The 14018-nt window shown below is 47.2% G+C and overlaps 2 protein-coding genes across 5 annotated transcripts in view; one reads left to right on the top strand and one right to left on the bottom strand.

Moving 5' to 3' along the window:
* The window catches only part of fam234b (family with sequence similarity 234 member B), a 44586-nt gene extending 39195 nt beyond the window's left edge, over nucleotides 1–5391 (bottom strand). Inside the window, exons 1-2 of the mRNA XM_059953800.1 lie at nucleotides 5253–5391; nucleotides 4229–4639 (exon numbers count right to left, since the gene is read on the bottom strand). Coding sequence (XP_059809783.1) covers nucleotides 4229–4639; nucleotides 5253–5349 — 508 coding nt within the window. The 5' untranslated portion in view covers nucleotides 5350–5391. The remainder of the gene's footprint in view (nucleotides 1–4228; nucleotides 4640–5252) is intronic.
* ddx59 (DEAD (Asp-Glu-Ala-Asp) box polypeptide 59) overlaps nucleotides 1–14018 on the top strand; it is a 41620-nt gene that overhangs the window by 10380 nt on the left and 17222 nt on the right. Inside the window, exons 1-3 of one of the 4 annotated variants that reach the window (XM_059953802.1) lie at nucleotides 4542–4681; nucleotides 8064–8809; nucleotides 10825–11004. In XM_059953802.1, the coding sequence (XP_059809785.1) occupies nucleotides 8117–8809; nucleotides 10825–11004 (873 nt within the window). In that variant the 5' untranslated portion in view covers nucleotides 4542–4681; nucleotides 8064–8116. Of the gene's footprint in view, nucleotides 1–4541; nucleotides 4682–5548; nucleotides 5688–8063; nucleotides 8810–10824; nucleotides 11005–14018 lie in introns of those variants that run through there. The other 3 variants (XM_059953805.1, XM_059953801.1, XM_059953803.1) reach the window with 3 other exon arrangements.

Here is a 14018-nt window from a genome sequence, read left to right as displayed (position 1 = left end):
CAAGATGAAGTAGTAAATTGGATTCAGCATTGGTTTAGTGGGAGAATACAGAGAGTGATAGTAGATGGTTGTCTCCCTGACTGGAGGCCTGTAACTAGTGGTGTGCTGTCTGCTGTTGTTCAGCATCTATATTAAAGATTTAGATGAGAATGTGGTAACCTGGAACAGCATTTTTGCAGATGACACCACAATTGGCGTTGTAGTGAACAGCAAGAATGACTGTTGAAACTCGCAGCAGTATTTGGGGCAGCAGAAAAAAAGCTGAAAAACAGGAGATGGAATTTAACGCAGACAAATATGAGGTGTTGCACTTTGGCAGAACAAACTAGGTGGAACTTACAATGAATTGTAGGGTACTGAGGTGTCCGTGGTACAAAGGGATCAGGAATACAGATCTATAATTCCTGAGGGTTGTAAATCTATGCATCAGAGGGTTGTAAAGAGAGCTTTCGCTCCATCCACCACTAAAGGTGGGATTTCCTGGTGGCAACCCATCTTAATTCTACTTCCCATTCTAACATGTCGTTCCATGACCTCCTCTAGTACAATGAAGCCAATTTCAAGTTGGAGGAGTAACACCACGTTCCGTCCATGCAACTTCCAACCTAACGGCATGAACATCACTTTCACTAACTTCTGGTCCGTCCTCTCCCCTCCCCCTTCTCTCTTTTTCCATTCCCCATTCTGGTTCCCCTCTCACACTTTCTCTGCTCACCTGCCCATCGCTCCCCTCTCCCTCCCTTACGGCTCATTCTCCTCTTCTGTCAGCTTCCTTCTTCAGCCTTTCCACCCATCCCCTCCCAGCTTCTCAGAATACCACCCTCCCCGTCACTTGTTTCACCCATTACCTGCCTCCATCCCCCCTCTCCACTTCTTATTCTGGATTTTCCTCCCTTTCCTCTCCAGTTCTGATGAAGGGTCTTGGCCCGAGAAGTCGACTCTTTAATCATTTCCACAGATGCTGTCTGACTTGCTGAGCTCCTCATTCCTTCAGTGGGTAAGGAGCTGCCTTTACCAGGGACCTTACAAAATGCAGTCAGAGACACAGCACAGAAACAGGCTCTTCACCCACCACGTCTGAGCCACCCGACACTGCATAGTTTCACTAATCGTACATCGATCCTACTTTACTCTCTCCACATTCTCATCGGGCCCCTCTCACCAGCAACCCCACCCCAGACTCTCCCATTCACCTTCAATTTATAGTGCCAAATTACCCTAGAAACCTCCCAACTTTGTGGAATGGGAGGACCAGCCAGTGGAAAGAGACAGGACTACAGGGAGAACATGCAAACTCCACATAGACAGCACCGGAGGTCAGGACTGAAACTGTGAGGCAGCAGCATATCCTGTCCACGATGGCCTTTTTTTGCCCATCTACACAGATCCACTGCCACATTCAGACCACGTCCTCGCGATTTAAGCGCCTGTCTAAACGACTCTTAAACATTGCGACTGTATCTCATTCCACCACCTCTGCACAAGGGACCATCGATGATGAGATCAGGAACCAAAGCACAATTGGCTGGAGAACCAGTCAATGTGAAGGTCGGGACCCTTCATCTGGACTGGAAGACAGAGGGGAAGACAGCCAGCATAAAGAGGTGAGGGCAAGAGATGGTGCAAGATCTGACATGTGATAGGTGAATCCAGGGGAGGAAGGGCAAAGTAGAAAATGTGATAAAGGCTAGGAGCCAACAAAGAGCTACAGATAATGGAATCTGAGAGGAAAGGGAGGGTGAGCGTGGAACCAAACACGGGAGGTGGGCTGGGCTAATGGGACAGAGAGGAGAAGAGAATTCAGTGGGCGCAGTGTGTCAGGTGATGGGCAGATAGGAGTGGAAAGAAACGGGCTGATTAGGGGTGTAAGAATAACCGGTAGATCGGAGAAGAAGGTCAGAAGAGGAGCAGATTACCTGAAACCTTATCAGATGCTGCCTGACCCACTGAGTTCGTTCAGCAGTTTAATTTTCTTATTCACCGTATCAAAGACATTCCCTTTGTTCCACCCTTCCCCATTCCCAACCTTCTCAAATCTTTAATGTTTGTACAGCAGTCAGTGACAACAAGTAGTGTAGAAATTCTAATTACATCCTATAAAAGAAATACTTTCTTTGATTAGTCCTCTGCCTGCTTCATTGCTGGCCAGAAAACTGCAATGAACAAACCTCCACTGACCAATTATACTTATCCATTATTACATGCTGGTAACTGAGACGGATATTAGTTGCCTCGTATCTTACACATTTTCATGATTATCCAAGACATTGGTTAATGCATAGGAGAACCATATGCATCCTCCTGGAGAAATTCAGGGTCTTTCACATTTAGTTAGAAAGATAGATCACTTGCTATTCCTAAGCAATTTAATAACAGGTGGGAAAATATAGAGTGCAAAATCAACGATTCAAGTTGTACAAATCATAGTTAGCCCACAAATGGAGTATTATATCCAGTTCTGGTCAACTAACTTTGAAAGAACATGAAGGTCCCAGAGAAAGTAATAGAACTGTTCTAGCGATGAGAATTTCAGCTCAAAGTTCAAAGTATCAAAGTACAAACTTGTCACTGTGTACTATCGAGGGATTCATCTTCTTGCAGATATTAGCTCCAAGGTTAGACTAATGAAGCCGAAGGGTTTCTCCTTGGAGTAAACAAGTTGAGACGAAACTAGATTTTAACCTCTAGAATTGATTTCACTCTCTAAATCTTTCACCATCTCCATTTTCCATCCTCCTTTGAGATATTCTCTGAAGCCGACCTCTAAATGTTCTATAAGTGACTTTGGTTATCTTTTTTAGCTACGAAAAAAAAATCTCCTGTGAAGGATCAGAGGATATTTAACCATCTTAAAGGCACTATGTACACGCCAGATATTATAAACACCAGAAAGTCTGCAGATACACACACAAAATGCAGGAGAAACTCAGGAGGTCAGGCAGCATCTATGGAAATGAAGTCAACGTTTCAGGCCGAGACCCTTCCTCAGGACTGACAGGGAAAGGGGTAGATGACTGAATTGAAAGGTGGTGGGAAGGTGAAGGAGGCTAGCTGGAAGGTTATAGATGGAGTCAGGGGTGTGGGAAAGGTTGAGGGCTGGAGGAGAATCTGATGGGAGAGGAGAGTGGACCATAGGAGAAAGAGAAAGAGAATGGGACACAGGGAAAGTGATAGGCAGATGAGAAGAGGTAAAAGGTCAGAGTGGGGACTAGAGGAAGGGAGGGGATTTTGTTTTACTAGAAAATCTATATTTGTACCATCAGGTTGGAGGCTACCCCGACAGAATACAAGGTACTGCTCCTCCATCCTGAGGGTGGCCTCATCTTGGCTCAAGAGGAGCCCATGGACTGACGGAATAGAAAATGTTGCGTCTCCACCCTGAGGGTACACTGTTGCTGAAGCTGCACTAACAAAGTTGCACAATCTTGGTAATTATCCCAGCTATTGCCGTGTAACTTGCAATGACACATTTCGTTCTGCAAAGTACAAATTAGGAAAAGAAGTAGGGCACTGAGACCTTGAGCTCACTCCATCATTCAACAAGATCAGATCCTGGCTGACACAATTGCAACGTTAACTCTAGCATTCCTGTTTGTTCCCAGCAATATTTCACCCCTCACTCTTGAGGCTTCTGCCTACCACTGCCTACCTTACATAAGAGGGAAGTGTTTTCCTTGCAGATGGTGTACAGTACTAAAAAGTATATCATGCAGAGCATTTCACTTGTAAAAGGCCCTTGCTGCTTTCTCATTGGGAGATGCTGGACACTGAGCCACAGGCAGGGTCAACAAGCAGCAAAACATACTATCACTTGCTCCTTCTATCTTAACAGCTGGTGTGACAAAAAGAGGGCATGGGTTGCACTCTCATAACATCTCCACCAACACATAGGCTTACCCTATCGCTGGAAAGTGATCAAAGCGTGCTGAACTAATCATTGAAATGTTTGGTGCTTTTATCTGTCTTCCAATGGCTTTCCTGCCAGACATCATACCCACCAAACCTGCAATGTGCCAAAGGGTGGCAGATTCCCTGTCCTTTGGAGCCTGTGTGGTTTCTACCCAGCATACGCACCTCCTCACCCTAGCACTTCAGAGGTTAGTCACATGACCCTGAAGGGATTGCCAGCTCTTACTCCCACATTCTGCAACACAATATGTGAAGGTCATGAGGGGTGTCGTACATAAACAGAGCTGCCACTACACTCCAGCTTCTCAGTATCGCTTACCAGCTGCCTGTCCGAGGCTTTTGTTCCACGAAGTCTTCAAGGCATGCCTCTTCGGACACGGGATAAAGAAAGCACAGACTAAGACCAGGACCATGGTCAAAATAAGAGTGAGGAGGAAGGCAGATGTCCGCAGGCAAGGAAGAATTGAAGCCCTGGTTTTCGTAGTGAACTCGTCTGTCACTTCAGTCGCATGCACCTCTGCTGAGCTGGGCGGATCTGACCGGCATTGTTTTACCTTTAACGAGTGCATCTCAACCACAGTGTCTGCGTCTCTGTTGAGCACAGCCTCAATGGTCGCCTCAGTCTGCAGGCTGCCATTTTTCTGATAGTTGACATCACCTTCGTCTGCACTGTCATCACTGTCAGCCTGCCGCAGAGGGTCGTACTCTCCTAGATCATGGGACTTTTTACCTGGAAAACATTAGATTGAAGAAAGTGACACTTTAGTCTCAGGTACGTAGTCGTCACACATTAACATGACTTCCACTCTTTGCAAAATCTCAGCCCAATCTTTAGTCACAAAGAGACAGGGATGAGAAAGTAGGGGAGTAAGGCAGGAGGCAGGAGAGGCGTAGAGGGTAAGGGAGGTGGAAGAGGGAGGGGATTGAGGATGAGGACAGGAGGGGTAAGAAAGAGAGAGAAAGGGCGCAACAGAGAGAGGGACATTGTGAAATGGTAAGAGGGAGGAGTAGAGGGGAGGTTGGGGTAAGGAAGAAGGGCATGAGTGGGAGGGAGGGGTACGTGGTGGCAGGTAATCTGGATTGGGAATGAGACAGAGGTGAGGGAGAAGAAGAGAGTAGAGATTTTGAGAGAGAGAGTCTGAGAAGGGTAGTTGGGAAGTAGGAGGGAGGGAGGAAAGGAGTGTGGTGTGAAGACAGAGAAATCGTGGGGGGTGAGGTTTGTGGATGTGGGGAGCAGGACAAACAGGGATCGGAGGATGGGGCGGGGCCCACGAAGGACAGTGGAGGGGCTAAATGGACGCGTCATTGGTGGAAGGCTCCATTCTCCGGACCCAGCCACTTACCTGGGAGCTTCAGCGCCCTGGACAGAGCAGCCGCCATCATACACTCACTCCTTGCGCAGGCGCCGAGGACTGACGTCCCAGGAGCTCCTATTTCCATCTTCTTCTAAACTGTTTATTTTCCAGCATCCATTGAGAGCACGTGAGCAGAGGAATTCAGTTTAAAATAATTAGATAAATCATAATTTCAATTCGTTAACGAAAATTGTATTTTTTTGAAAACGACTGTTGGAGTTCCAGCCGGATTTTCTCTGGTGTTGCACAGTTTCCAGTGGAAATGTGTGCGCTTGAAGCGGTTCCGGACCAACACAAGGTCTCGGTACTTTGATGCAGCGTCGGGCACAGTAAGGGGTAGATTGTGAGGTCTCGGTGGTTCGTGCACGGCTCCCTCAGCTGAAGAAAGTTCTGGAGGATAGCTGAATGATTGGAATCGATTCGGTTAGTATCTGCGTAGTAACTGCGGGCAGGGTGAAGCGGATGGGTGGTTATAGCTTGGTAACGAGGCGGAGTGGGCAGGATAATCACGGTAACATAAACGCCTCCCTCCTGTGTTTCTTCGTGGTATCTCTAATCTGCGATTGAAACTGTTTTAATGCTTCTTGTTCTGTGACCCATTACAGTGAACATGACTTTGGACGCCTGCAGTGTCACTTCTGCGTGTCTGTATTTTTTTTTTGTTCGTGGGATGTGGAAGCGTTTCAAAAAACGGAATTAAAATCAGGTTCATTATCACTGGCGTATACATAGGCCCTTCGGCCCACGATGTTGTGCTGACTTTTTAACCTACTCCAAGATCATCTAACTCTTCCCTCCCACTGAGCCCTCCGCTTTTCTTTCATCCATGTGCCTATCTGAATCTAAATGTTAATGTATCTGCTTCTACCACCTCCCCGGCAATTACCGCTCTCCGCGTATAAAAACACTCGCCCCTGACAAGCCTCCTAACTATCTCCTGTTTAAAAGTACGGTATGACCTCTCGTATTAGCCATTGCGGCCTGGGGGAAAGGCACTGGCAGTGCACAGTATCTATGATACTTGTCTTGTACACCTCTATCCAGTTGTCTCTCATCCTCCTTCGCTCCAAAGAGGAAAACCCTAGCTTAAGCAAGCTGTCCTAATAAGACATGCTCTCTAATCCAGTCAGCGAACTGGCAAATCTCCACTGCGCCCTCTCTTAATCTTCCACATACTATCTATGATGAGATGACTAGACCTGAAGGCAATACTCCAATTCTGGCTCCCCCCTCTTATCCCTTCTCTTCCCCTTCCCGTCTATCACCTCCATATGGTGCTCTTCCTCCTTCCCATTCTCCCATGGTCCACTGGCTTATCATATCAGATTCCTTCTTCAGCTCTTTACCTCTTCCACCTATCACATCCCACCTCCTTGCTTCATCCAATCTTGCCCCTCACCTGGTCTCACCTATCACCTGTCAGGTTGCACTCCTTCCCCTTCCCCCCACCTTTTTTTTCTGGCTTCTTTCCCCAGTACCTTCCAGTTCTGATGAAGGTTCAGCTGTTTGTAGGTGCTGCCTGATCAGCTGATCCACTAGCAAAGCATTTTGTGTGCATTGCACCATACCCCAAGTCTCGCCAGTGTTTTGTAGAGCATTATATGTTGCTTTGCAGCAGCAGTACAGTGTAAGACATGAAAAGTTACTGTAAACTGCAAAGTAAACAGTGTGAAAGACGATTAACAAGGTCATGTTCGTGAAGCGTTCAGAAATCTGTTGGCAGGAGGGCTGTTTCTAATCATTGAGAGTGGGTCTTCGGGCTCCTCTGCCAACTGCTCAATGGTAGTAATGAGAAAAGGGTATGTCCTGGGTGGTGAGGATCTTTAATGAAGTATGCCACCTTCCTGAGGCACTGCTTTTTCAAGATGTTCTCAGTGGTGGGGAGGCTAGTGCCAAAGATGGATATTGTCAACTGGAATCTCTGGTTAAGGTAAAATTGACTGTTGGGACTTGCACTTTCAGGTCCTTGGGACATATCAATAGCACTTTACTGCTCTTCATCCTATTGGTATAGATATCATCATCATCATTATATGCCATGTTGTATGATGTAGGCATTTGGGGCTTTCCACAACCATGATTGTTCTTGGTCCATTTTTCTACAGAAGTGGTTTGCCATTGCCTTCTTCTGGGCAGTGTCCTCACTAGACAGGTGAATACTCTTCAATATTCAATACTCTTCAGAGATTATCTGCCTGGTGTCGTGGCCGTGTAACCAGGACTTGTGATATGCACCAGCTCCTTGTATGACCTGATCTCATGGCTTTGCGTGATCCTGATAGGGAAGCTAAGCAGGTGCCACGCTTTGCCCAAGGGTGACCTGCAGGCCAGCGGAGGGAGGGCACTCCTTGCACCTCCTTTGGTTGAGACGCATCTCCACCCCACCACCCGAGGTGTAGATCTGTAGCAGCTAATGTAGCCACACTAACAGCATTTGTAAGTGCCACTGGCAGGAAAATGCAAACAAGTAGTATTGGCATCCAATCAAATATCAGAGCTTTGGTTTAACAGTGGTGCCCTGGACGCCCATTCTGCTGTGCTGAAGCTTCCTGAGTGGGACGAAGCCAGGTGCTCCTGAACCAGAGGAAGTGTGTCCCCTTCCAGGCAATTTCAGTCTCTGTGTTAAATTCACTGTTTTAGTTGGTATTACATGTGCAGATCTATTTCAATATCTTTCTCTTGTTCCAAGTTAACATCTTAGCTGGAATAATAAAGTTTTTAAAATGACCACATGAGGATAGTGATAGGAAGATAACAGGATTTGTTGTTGATTAGCAATTGATGCTTGTCTCTCCGCAGATGCCCCCTGCCCCTGTTCCAGGAAGTGGAATGTGCTGAGCAGTTACCGGACAATGTTTGTACCCAGGTCTCTGAAGGTGAAGAGGGCTGAGGAAAGCAATGAGCACGCGACCAAGCGAAGCAGGACCCTGGCTGGCAACTCCGAACCCGACGAGAGCCAGCAGGCCCAGAGCTGTGCGGCTGAAGGGGGAGGAGGGCCGCTGGGAGCCGGGGAAAGTGGCGACGAGGAGCCGGTGAAAGCCCTCAGCCAAAGCCAGCGCTGGCCGGAGCCGGGGGAGCCGGTTTGCTCTATGTGCGGCCGCTACGGGGAGTACATCTGCGACGAGACGGACACTGACGTGTGCAGCCTGGAGTGCAAGGCCAAGCACCTGCAGCAGATCACGGGAGCGGGCCGCCCTCAAGGCGCAGGGGAGTCCAGCCAGGAGGAAGCGGTCCCGGATGGCCAGTACCGGGAGCACCCCTTTATCTCCAGCCTGTCAGATGGGCAGGTGGAGACCCTGCAGCAGCAGCTGGGTATCACTGTGCAGGGCCCCACCCTCAGGCCCATCGTGGAGTTCGAGCACTGCGGCTTCCCTGACACCCTGAGTGCCAACCTGCATCGGCTGGGCTACCACAGCCCCACCCCGGTGCAGATGCAGATGCTGCCACAGGGCCTGGTGGGGAAGGACGTGCTAGCGGCGGCTGACACCGGCTCAGGGAAGACGGCGGCCTTCCTACTCCCAGTCATCATGGCAGCACTGAGGGAGGTAGGCAGCAAGGCCAGAAGATGGAAAGGGAATCAGATGAGGTCCAGAGAATGGTGGACAGGGCAGTGTGTCCAGTGGGGTATAAGCTGAGATAATTAAGGTGGGGCTAGGTTGAATTGGGGCGAGGGCAGAAGGTGATGGACAGGGCCTATGGCCATTGATGGGAGGCCATAACATGATAAAGCATGGCAGTGACCAGTGGGGTTTGGCTGAAAGGTGTGGCCAATAAGAGATGGGTAGGATTGTTTGGCATTTGGGTTACAGTGGGGCCAGAAGGAGATGGACAGAGTCTGTGTGACTGAGGCAGAGTCAGAAGGTGCCCAGAGTTGGCTGGGTGGCATTTGGGGCCAGCAACAAGTGGCAATTGGTTGGGGAATCAAGAACAAAAAAGCATATAGATTTAATCTGAGAGGGAAGAGATTTAGCAGAAACCTGAAGGACAGGTTTTTCCACTCGGAGGGCAGTTGGTATGTGGAAGCAACTGACAGAGGGAATGATTAACTAAAAAGGTTCATAGATAGGAAAGGTTTAGAGGGAATTGGGCCAAACATGGCGAATGGAGCCAGCTTACATGGGAATGTTAGGCAGTGTAGCTACACTACCGTGCACGGACCCCTCGGTTAATGGCATTAAAAAGGTTGGGAACCCCTGTTCTATGCTCTAATCTCTGAGACAGACATCATGATTTTCATATTCTCCCCAAATGCTTATGAAGAGAACTAGCAAGATCATCTGTGCTTTGATTGATGCTGAGTGATCTGTTCGGTTTATTTTTTTGAAGGTCTGAGTGTAGTACTAGGTCCAGAAGGTATTGTCTGTTTGATTTTTGGCCAAACATTGAGCAGATTTCTTGAAACTAGTGAATCACATTGGTTTTTGAATCAATCCAGTAGTTTTATTTCTGGTTATATTGCTTATGTCAAAACAAATGTTCTTAAATGAATTTGAATTCCATAATTGTCTTGTTGGGTGGAGATGCATTTCTAACAAAGAAGGTATAGGGCGATCCTTCCCTTTGCTAGCCTGCAGGGCACCCTTGGGCAAGCGAACGGGGGACTATAATAACACGAACGCTCCCAGAGGACGTCACCTTGACTGGTGATGAAACGTCTGCAAGCTAATTGCCAAGCTTGGCAAACACTGCAACATCAAATGCCCCATCCTGAGCTACCAACATTTACCACCATCAGTGATACACACTTTCAGAGTTCGAGGGGATTCACCACCAGACTCAACTCCTCTGTGTGCGGTAGCGTAAGGCGTAAGGTGTCTGAATTGCGGTCCTTCTTCACAGAGCCCTTGCGTTGGTTGTAGCAAACTCAGTGTGTCCCTCACCACGTACTCCTCCAGTCTGAAATGTGGCAGTCGGCAGCATTCCCTTATGTACATCCTGCTGTACTGAACACTAAGTTTTGGGCAGCCCGAAGAGTGTCTTTCATCAAGTTGATCTTCCAGCAGCCCTTGATGGCTATCTCAGTATGTGTCCCTGGGAATAGCCGGTAGATCGGAGAGTCAAGGCCCCATAACTGATGTAGCCAGTACAAAGAGGAGGAGGGTATAAGACAGGGGCTGTAAGATTATTGGTTGACTCTGGAGGGGTGAATGATGACAGACAGATGGAGCCTAGTTGAAGAGAGGGAGAAGTGGATTTGGAAGAGAGAGGCTAATGGGTGATAATGGAAACAGATAAGGAAAGGAACTTCCAATGCATTCAAGGGAACGTAGGGGGAATTGTTAATGCAAGAAATTCTGCAGATGCTAAACATCCAAAGCAACGTACACAAAATGCTGGAGGAACTCAGCAGGTCAGGCAGCATCCATGGAAATGAAAAAGCAGTTGGCATTTTGGGCCAAGACCCTGCTTCAGGACAGCTGCTGGAGGGTGATGCAATGACAGAAAGGCAGGGATCTGATATGGAAAGGGGGGGGGGGTGAAATAGCAGACCAGACTGGAGGACTGAGTAGTCTACTTCTGTTCCTCGTTCGTAAATGAGAATTATTTTCCTTCATTTCAGAAGAAATGTTCTCTCCGGCAACCTGTGGGGTTGATATTGACTCCAACACGTGAGCTTGCCATTCAGATTGAGAGACAGGCCAAGGAGCTGATGATGGGTCTCCCCAACATGAGGACAGCACTGCTGGTGGGGGGGATGCCCCTCCCACCTCAGCTCCATCGACTTCAACAAAACATTAAGGTAAGATCTGGAGCAATGTGTGCCGTCCTGCACCTTGCCCTTTGATATTCGCCTTCAGAGATTTTTTTAATCCTTATTGAATCCCTTTCAGTTTAAACCTTTGTTTTCTGTCACCTGATATTATGAAACACCATCATGCTCTCATAGCCAACCATCTTGGAAGAACGTGAATAATGATTACAAAGTGTTATTTAACCTCTTTAGGCCAATCCTCACAGATTTCACACACATACAGTTTCCAATTGTACTTGTCAGATCAGGGATATAGGCTGGTGTTATCTTCGTCTTTTTCCCCTGTAAACTGTATCTTTTGCTGAGAACTGCCACTGGTTCTATCATCTGTGTAAGGGTCAGTTATGGTCTGGCTTATTCACCAGTGACATCTAAGCCACAGCATTGGAACTAAACATCAGGCTTTGAGAAACTTGCTTTAATGTCACTATTGATGGCCCGTTGCAGGCACACAATATCACACAGGATTTCCACAACTGAAACCATGCCCAGGTTCAGACAATGATTCTCACTGAAGGATTTCCCTTCTAACCTGTACAAAAATTGAAGGGGTTATCTTTTGAGTTAAGGAGATTGCTGAAAGGTCCCAGAATTCCCAATGCCACCAACCAGTGATTCCACTGCCAGCATCCTCCACCACCAATCCATGCATCTATGTCACACCTTTGTTGTAGCAAAACCATCCCTGGTACAATTCCAAGCAAAAAGCTGCAGGTGCCTGTAATCTGTAACAACAACAGGAAATGCTGAAAATGTTTTGCAGGTCAGGCAGCATCATGGAAGGAGAGACAGACAGCCTTAAAATGTTCTTTTTGGAAAAAGGGTTGACACAAGTACTTTATGGACAATTAGTGCAAAGTTTAGTCAAATTGGAAGGTTTCAAGTTGCAACCATGAGGAGGAGAGGAAGCCAGAGAGGCCACAGGAGAGGATTCAGGTGTTCAGACAGCTGAAGGTGGAACCCAGTGTGGAGTGATTAAAGTCAGGAATACAGTAAATCAGAAGAGCTGCCTGAGGGGATGGAAGGACTTGGCTCTGGTACTCTGCCGATCTTCAGTCACCCTGTACCACCTCTCTCATGCAGCCAGACCTCACCCTGATCATCAGCACTTCATCTGGGAGTACCAAGGCTTAGGAGCCCTTTTCTGGATGCCCAGACATTATCTCTGTGTCTGTGGAACCATTCATATTGAAAGCCACTTATTTTGGGGCTATGTTTGGAACGGCAGAGTGGAATGATGGAGGAAATGCCTTTGGGGATGCTTGGGACTGATAACCCTGTCTCTCCCACTGCCCATTAATTTTGCTGTTTACCACTCAGAGCCATGTTGTACATTGACATAAATTGTTCTGGTTGGAGCATTCCTACCAAAGATCAAGTGCATAATGAAGTGAGAGAATATGTCATCTCAGGAAGTAAGGGGAAAGGTTGTAAAAGGTGGTGTCCTGTGACAGTGCCGAAAATGTTTCTTAACCTGGTCCTCAAAGGGAATTAATTTTTGGGGTGTGTTTTCACTAATAGGATTATTGCCCTTGGTTTCTTTGACATAGTGTTGCTGTGATTTCTTTCCAAATTGCTGGTAGCAGAGTGCTATGCTTCAGTAAGTTTATGGCCCATCTAAAATGTAGTAGAGAACCACTACATTGATGTGGGTATGGAGCCAGATCCTACCCAACGTGCAAAATACAGCATGTTTCTGGAGGGAACCAGTTGAGATTTAATGTTGATCTGAGAGGTTCGTGGATATTAATATGGGGCAGCCTGTTTTTGTAATTTACTGACTATTTTTAAACTGGGTCAGGTTAGAAGTTTGCAGAAGAAACTTGGTGTTACAACCAGAGTAATTACAGAAGAAGATAAGGATTAGTTTTATTTGTCACGTACATTGAAACACAGTGGAATGCATTGCTTGTGTCAGGGATATGCTGGGGCAGCTTGCAAGTAGCTCCATGCTTCCAGCACCGACATAGCATGCCCACAACTTACTAACCCTAACCTCTGTCTTTGGAATGTGGGAGGAACTGGAGCATATGGAGGAAATCCATGAGGTCATGGGGAGAATGTATAACTTCCTTACAGACAGTACAATGGTAGGAATTGAACCCCGAGCTTACACGGTGTACTGTAAAATGTTGCACGAATCGCTGCACTACTGTACTGCCCCGAAGGAAATTAAGCTAAACCTTTATATGTTACTAATATGACCACAGGTGAAGTATTCTGCCACAGCACTTTCAGCAGGCTGGCAATCTAGAGGAGGGTGCAGAAGAAATTTTCTAGACTGATAATGGAATGAATAGACAATAGACAATAGGTGCAGAAGTAGACCATTCGGCCCCTCGAGTCTGCACCGCCATTCTGAGATCATGGCTGATCATTCACTATCAATACCCAGTCCCTGCCTTGTCCCCATATCCCTTGATTCCCCCATCCATCAGATATCTATCTAGCTCCTTCTTGAAAGCATCCAGAGAATTGGCCTCCACCATCTTCCGAGGCAGTGCATTCCACACCTCCACAACTCTCTGGGAGAAGAAGCTCTTCCTCAACTCTGTTTTAAATAACTGACCTCTTATTCTCAATCCACGCCCTCTGGTACTGGACTCTCCCAACATCTGGAACATATTTCCCGCCTCAATCCTATCAAATCCTTTAATTATCTTAAACCTTTCAATCAGATCCCCTCTCAATCTCCTCAATTCCAGCATGTACAAGCCCAATCTCTCCAATCTCTCTGCGTAAGACAGCCCTGCCATCCCAGGAATCAACCTAGTGAATCTACGCTGCACTTCCTCAATTGCCAGAACGTCCTTCCTTAAACCTGGAGACCAAAACTGTACGCAATATTCCAGGTGTGGTCTCACCAGGGCCCTGTACAAATGCAAAAGGACATCCTTGCTCTTGTACTCAATTCCCCTTGTAACAAAGGCCAACATTCCATTTGCCCTCTTCACCGCCTGTTGACCTTGCTCATTCACCTTCATTGACTGGTGAACTAGGAC

This window comes from Hypanus sabinus, chromosome 29 (genome assembly GCF_030144855.1).
Source record: "Hypanus sabinus isolate sHypSab1 chromosome 29, sHypSab1.hap1, whole genome shotgun sequence".
NCBI classification, from domain to species: domain Eukaryota; kingdom Metazoa; phylum Chordata; class Chondrichthyes; order Myliobatiformes; family Dasyatidae; genus Hypanus; species Hypanus sabinus.
This window is presented reverse-complemented; position numbering and strand designations above follow the sequence as displayed.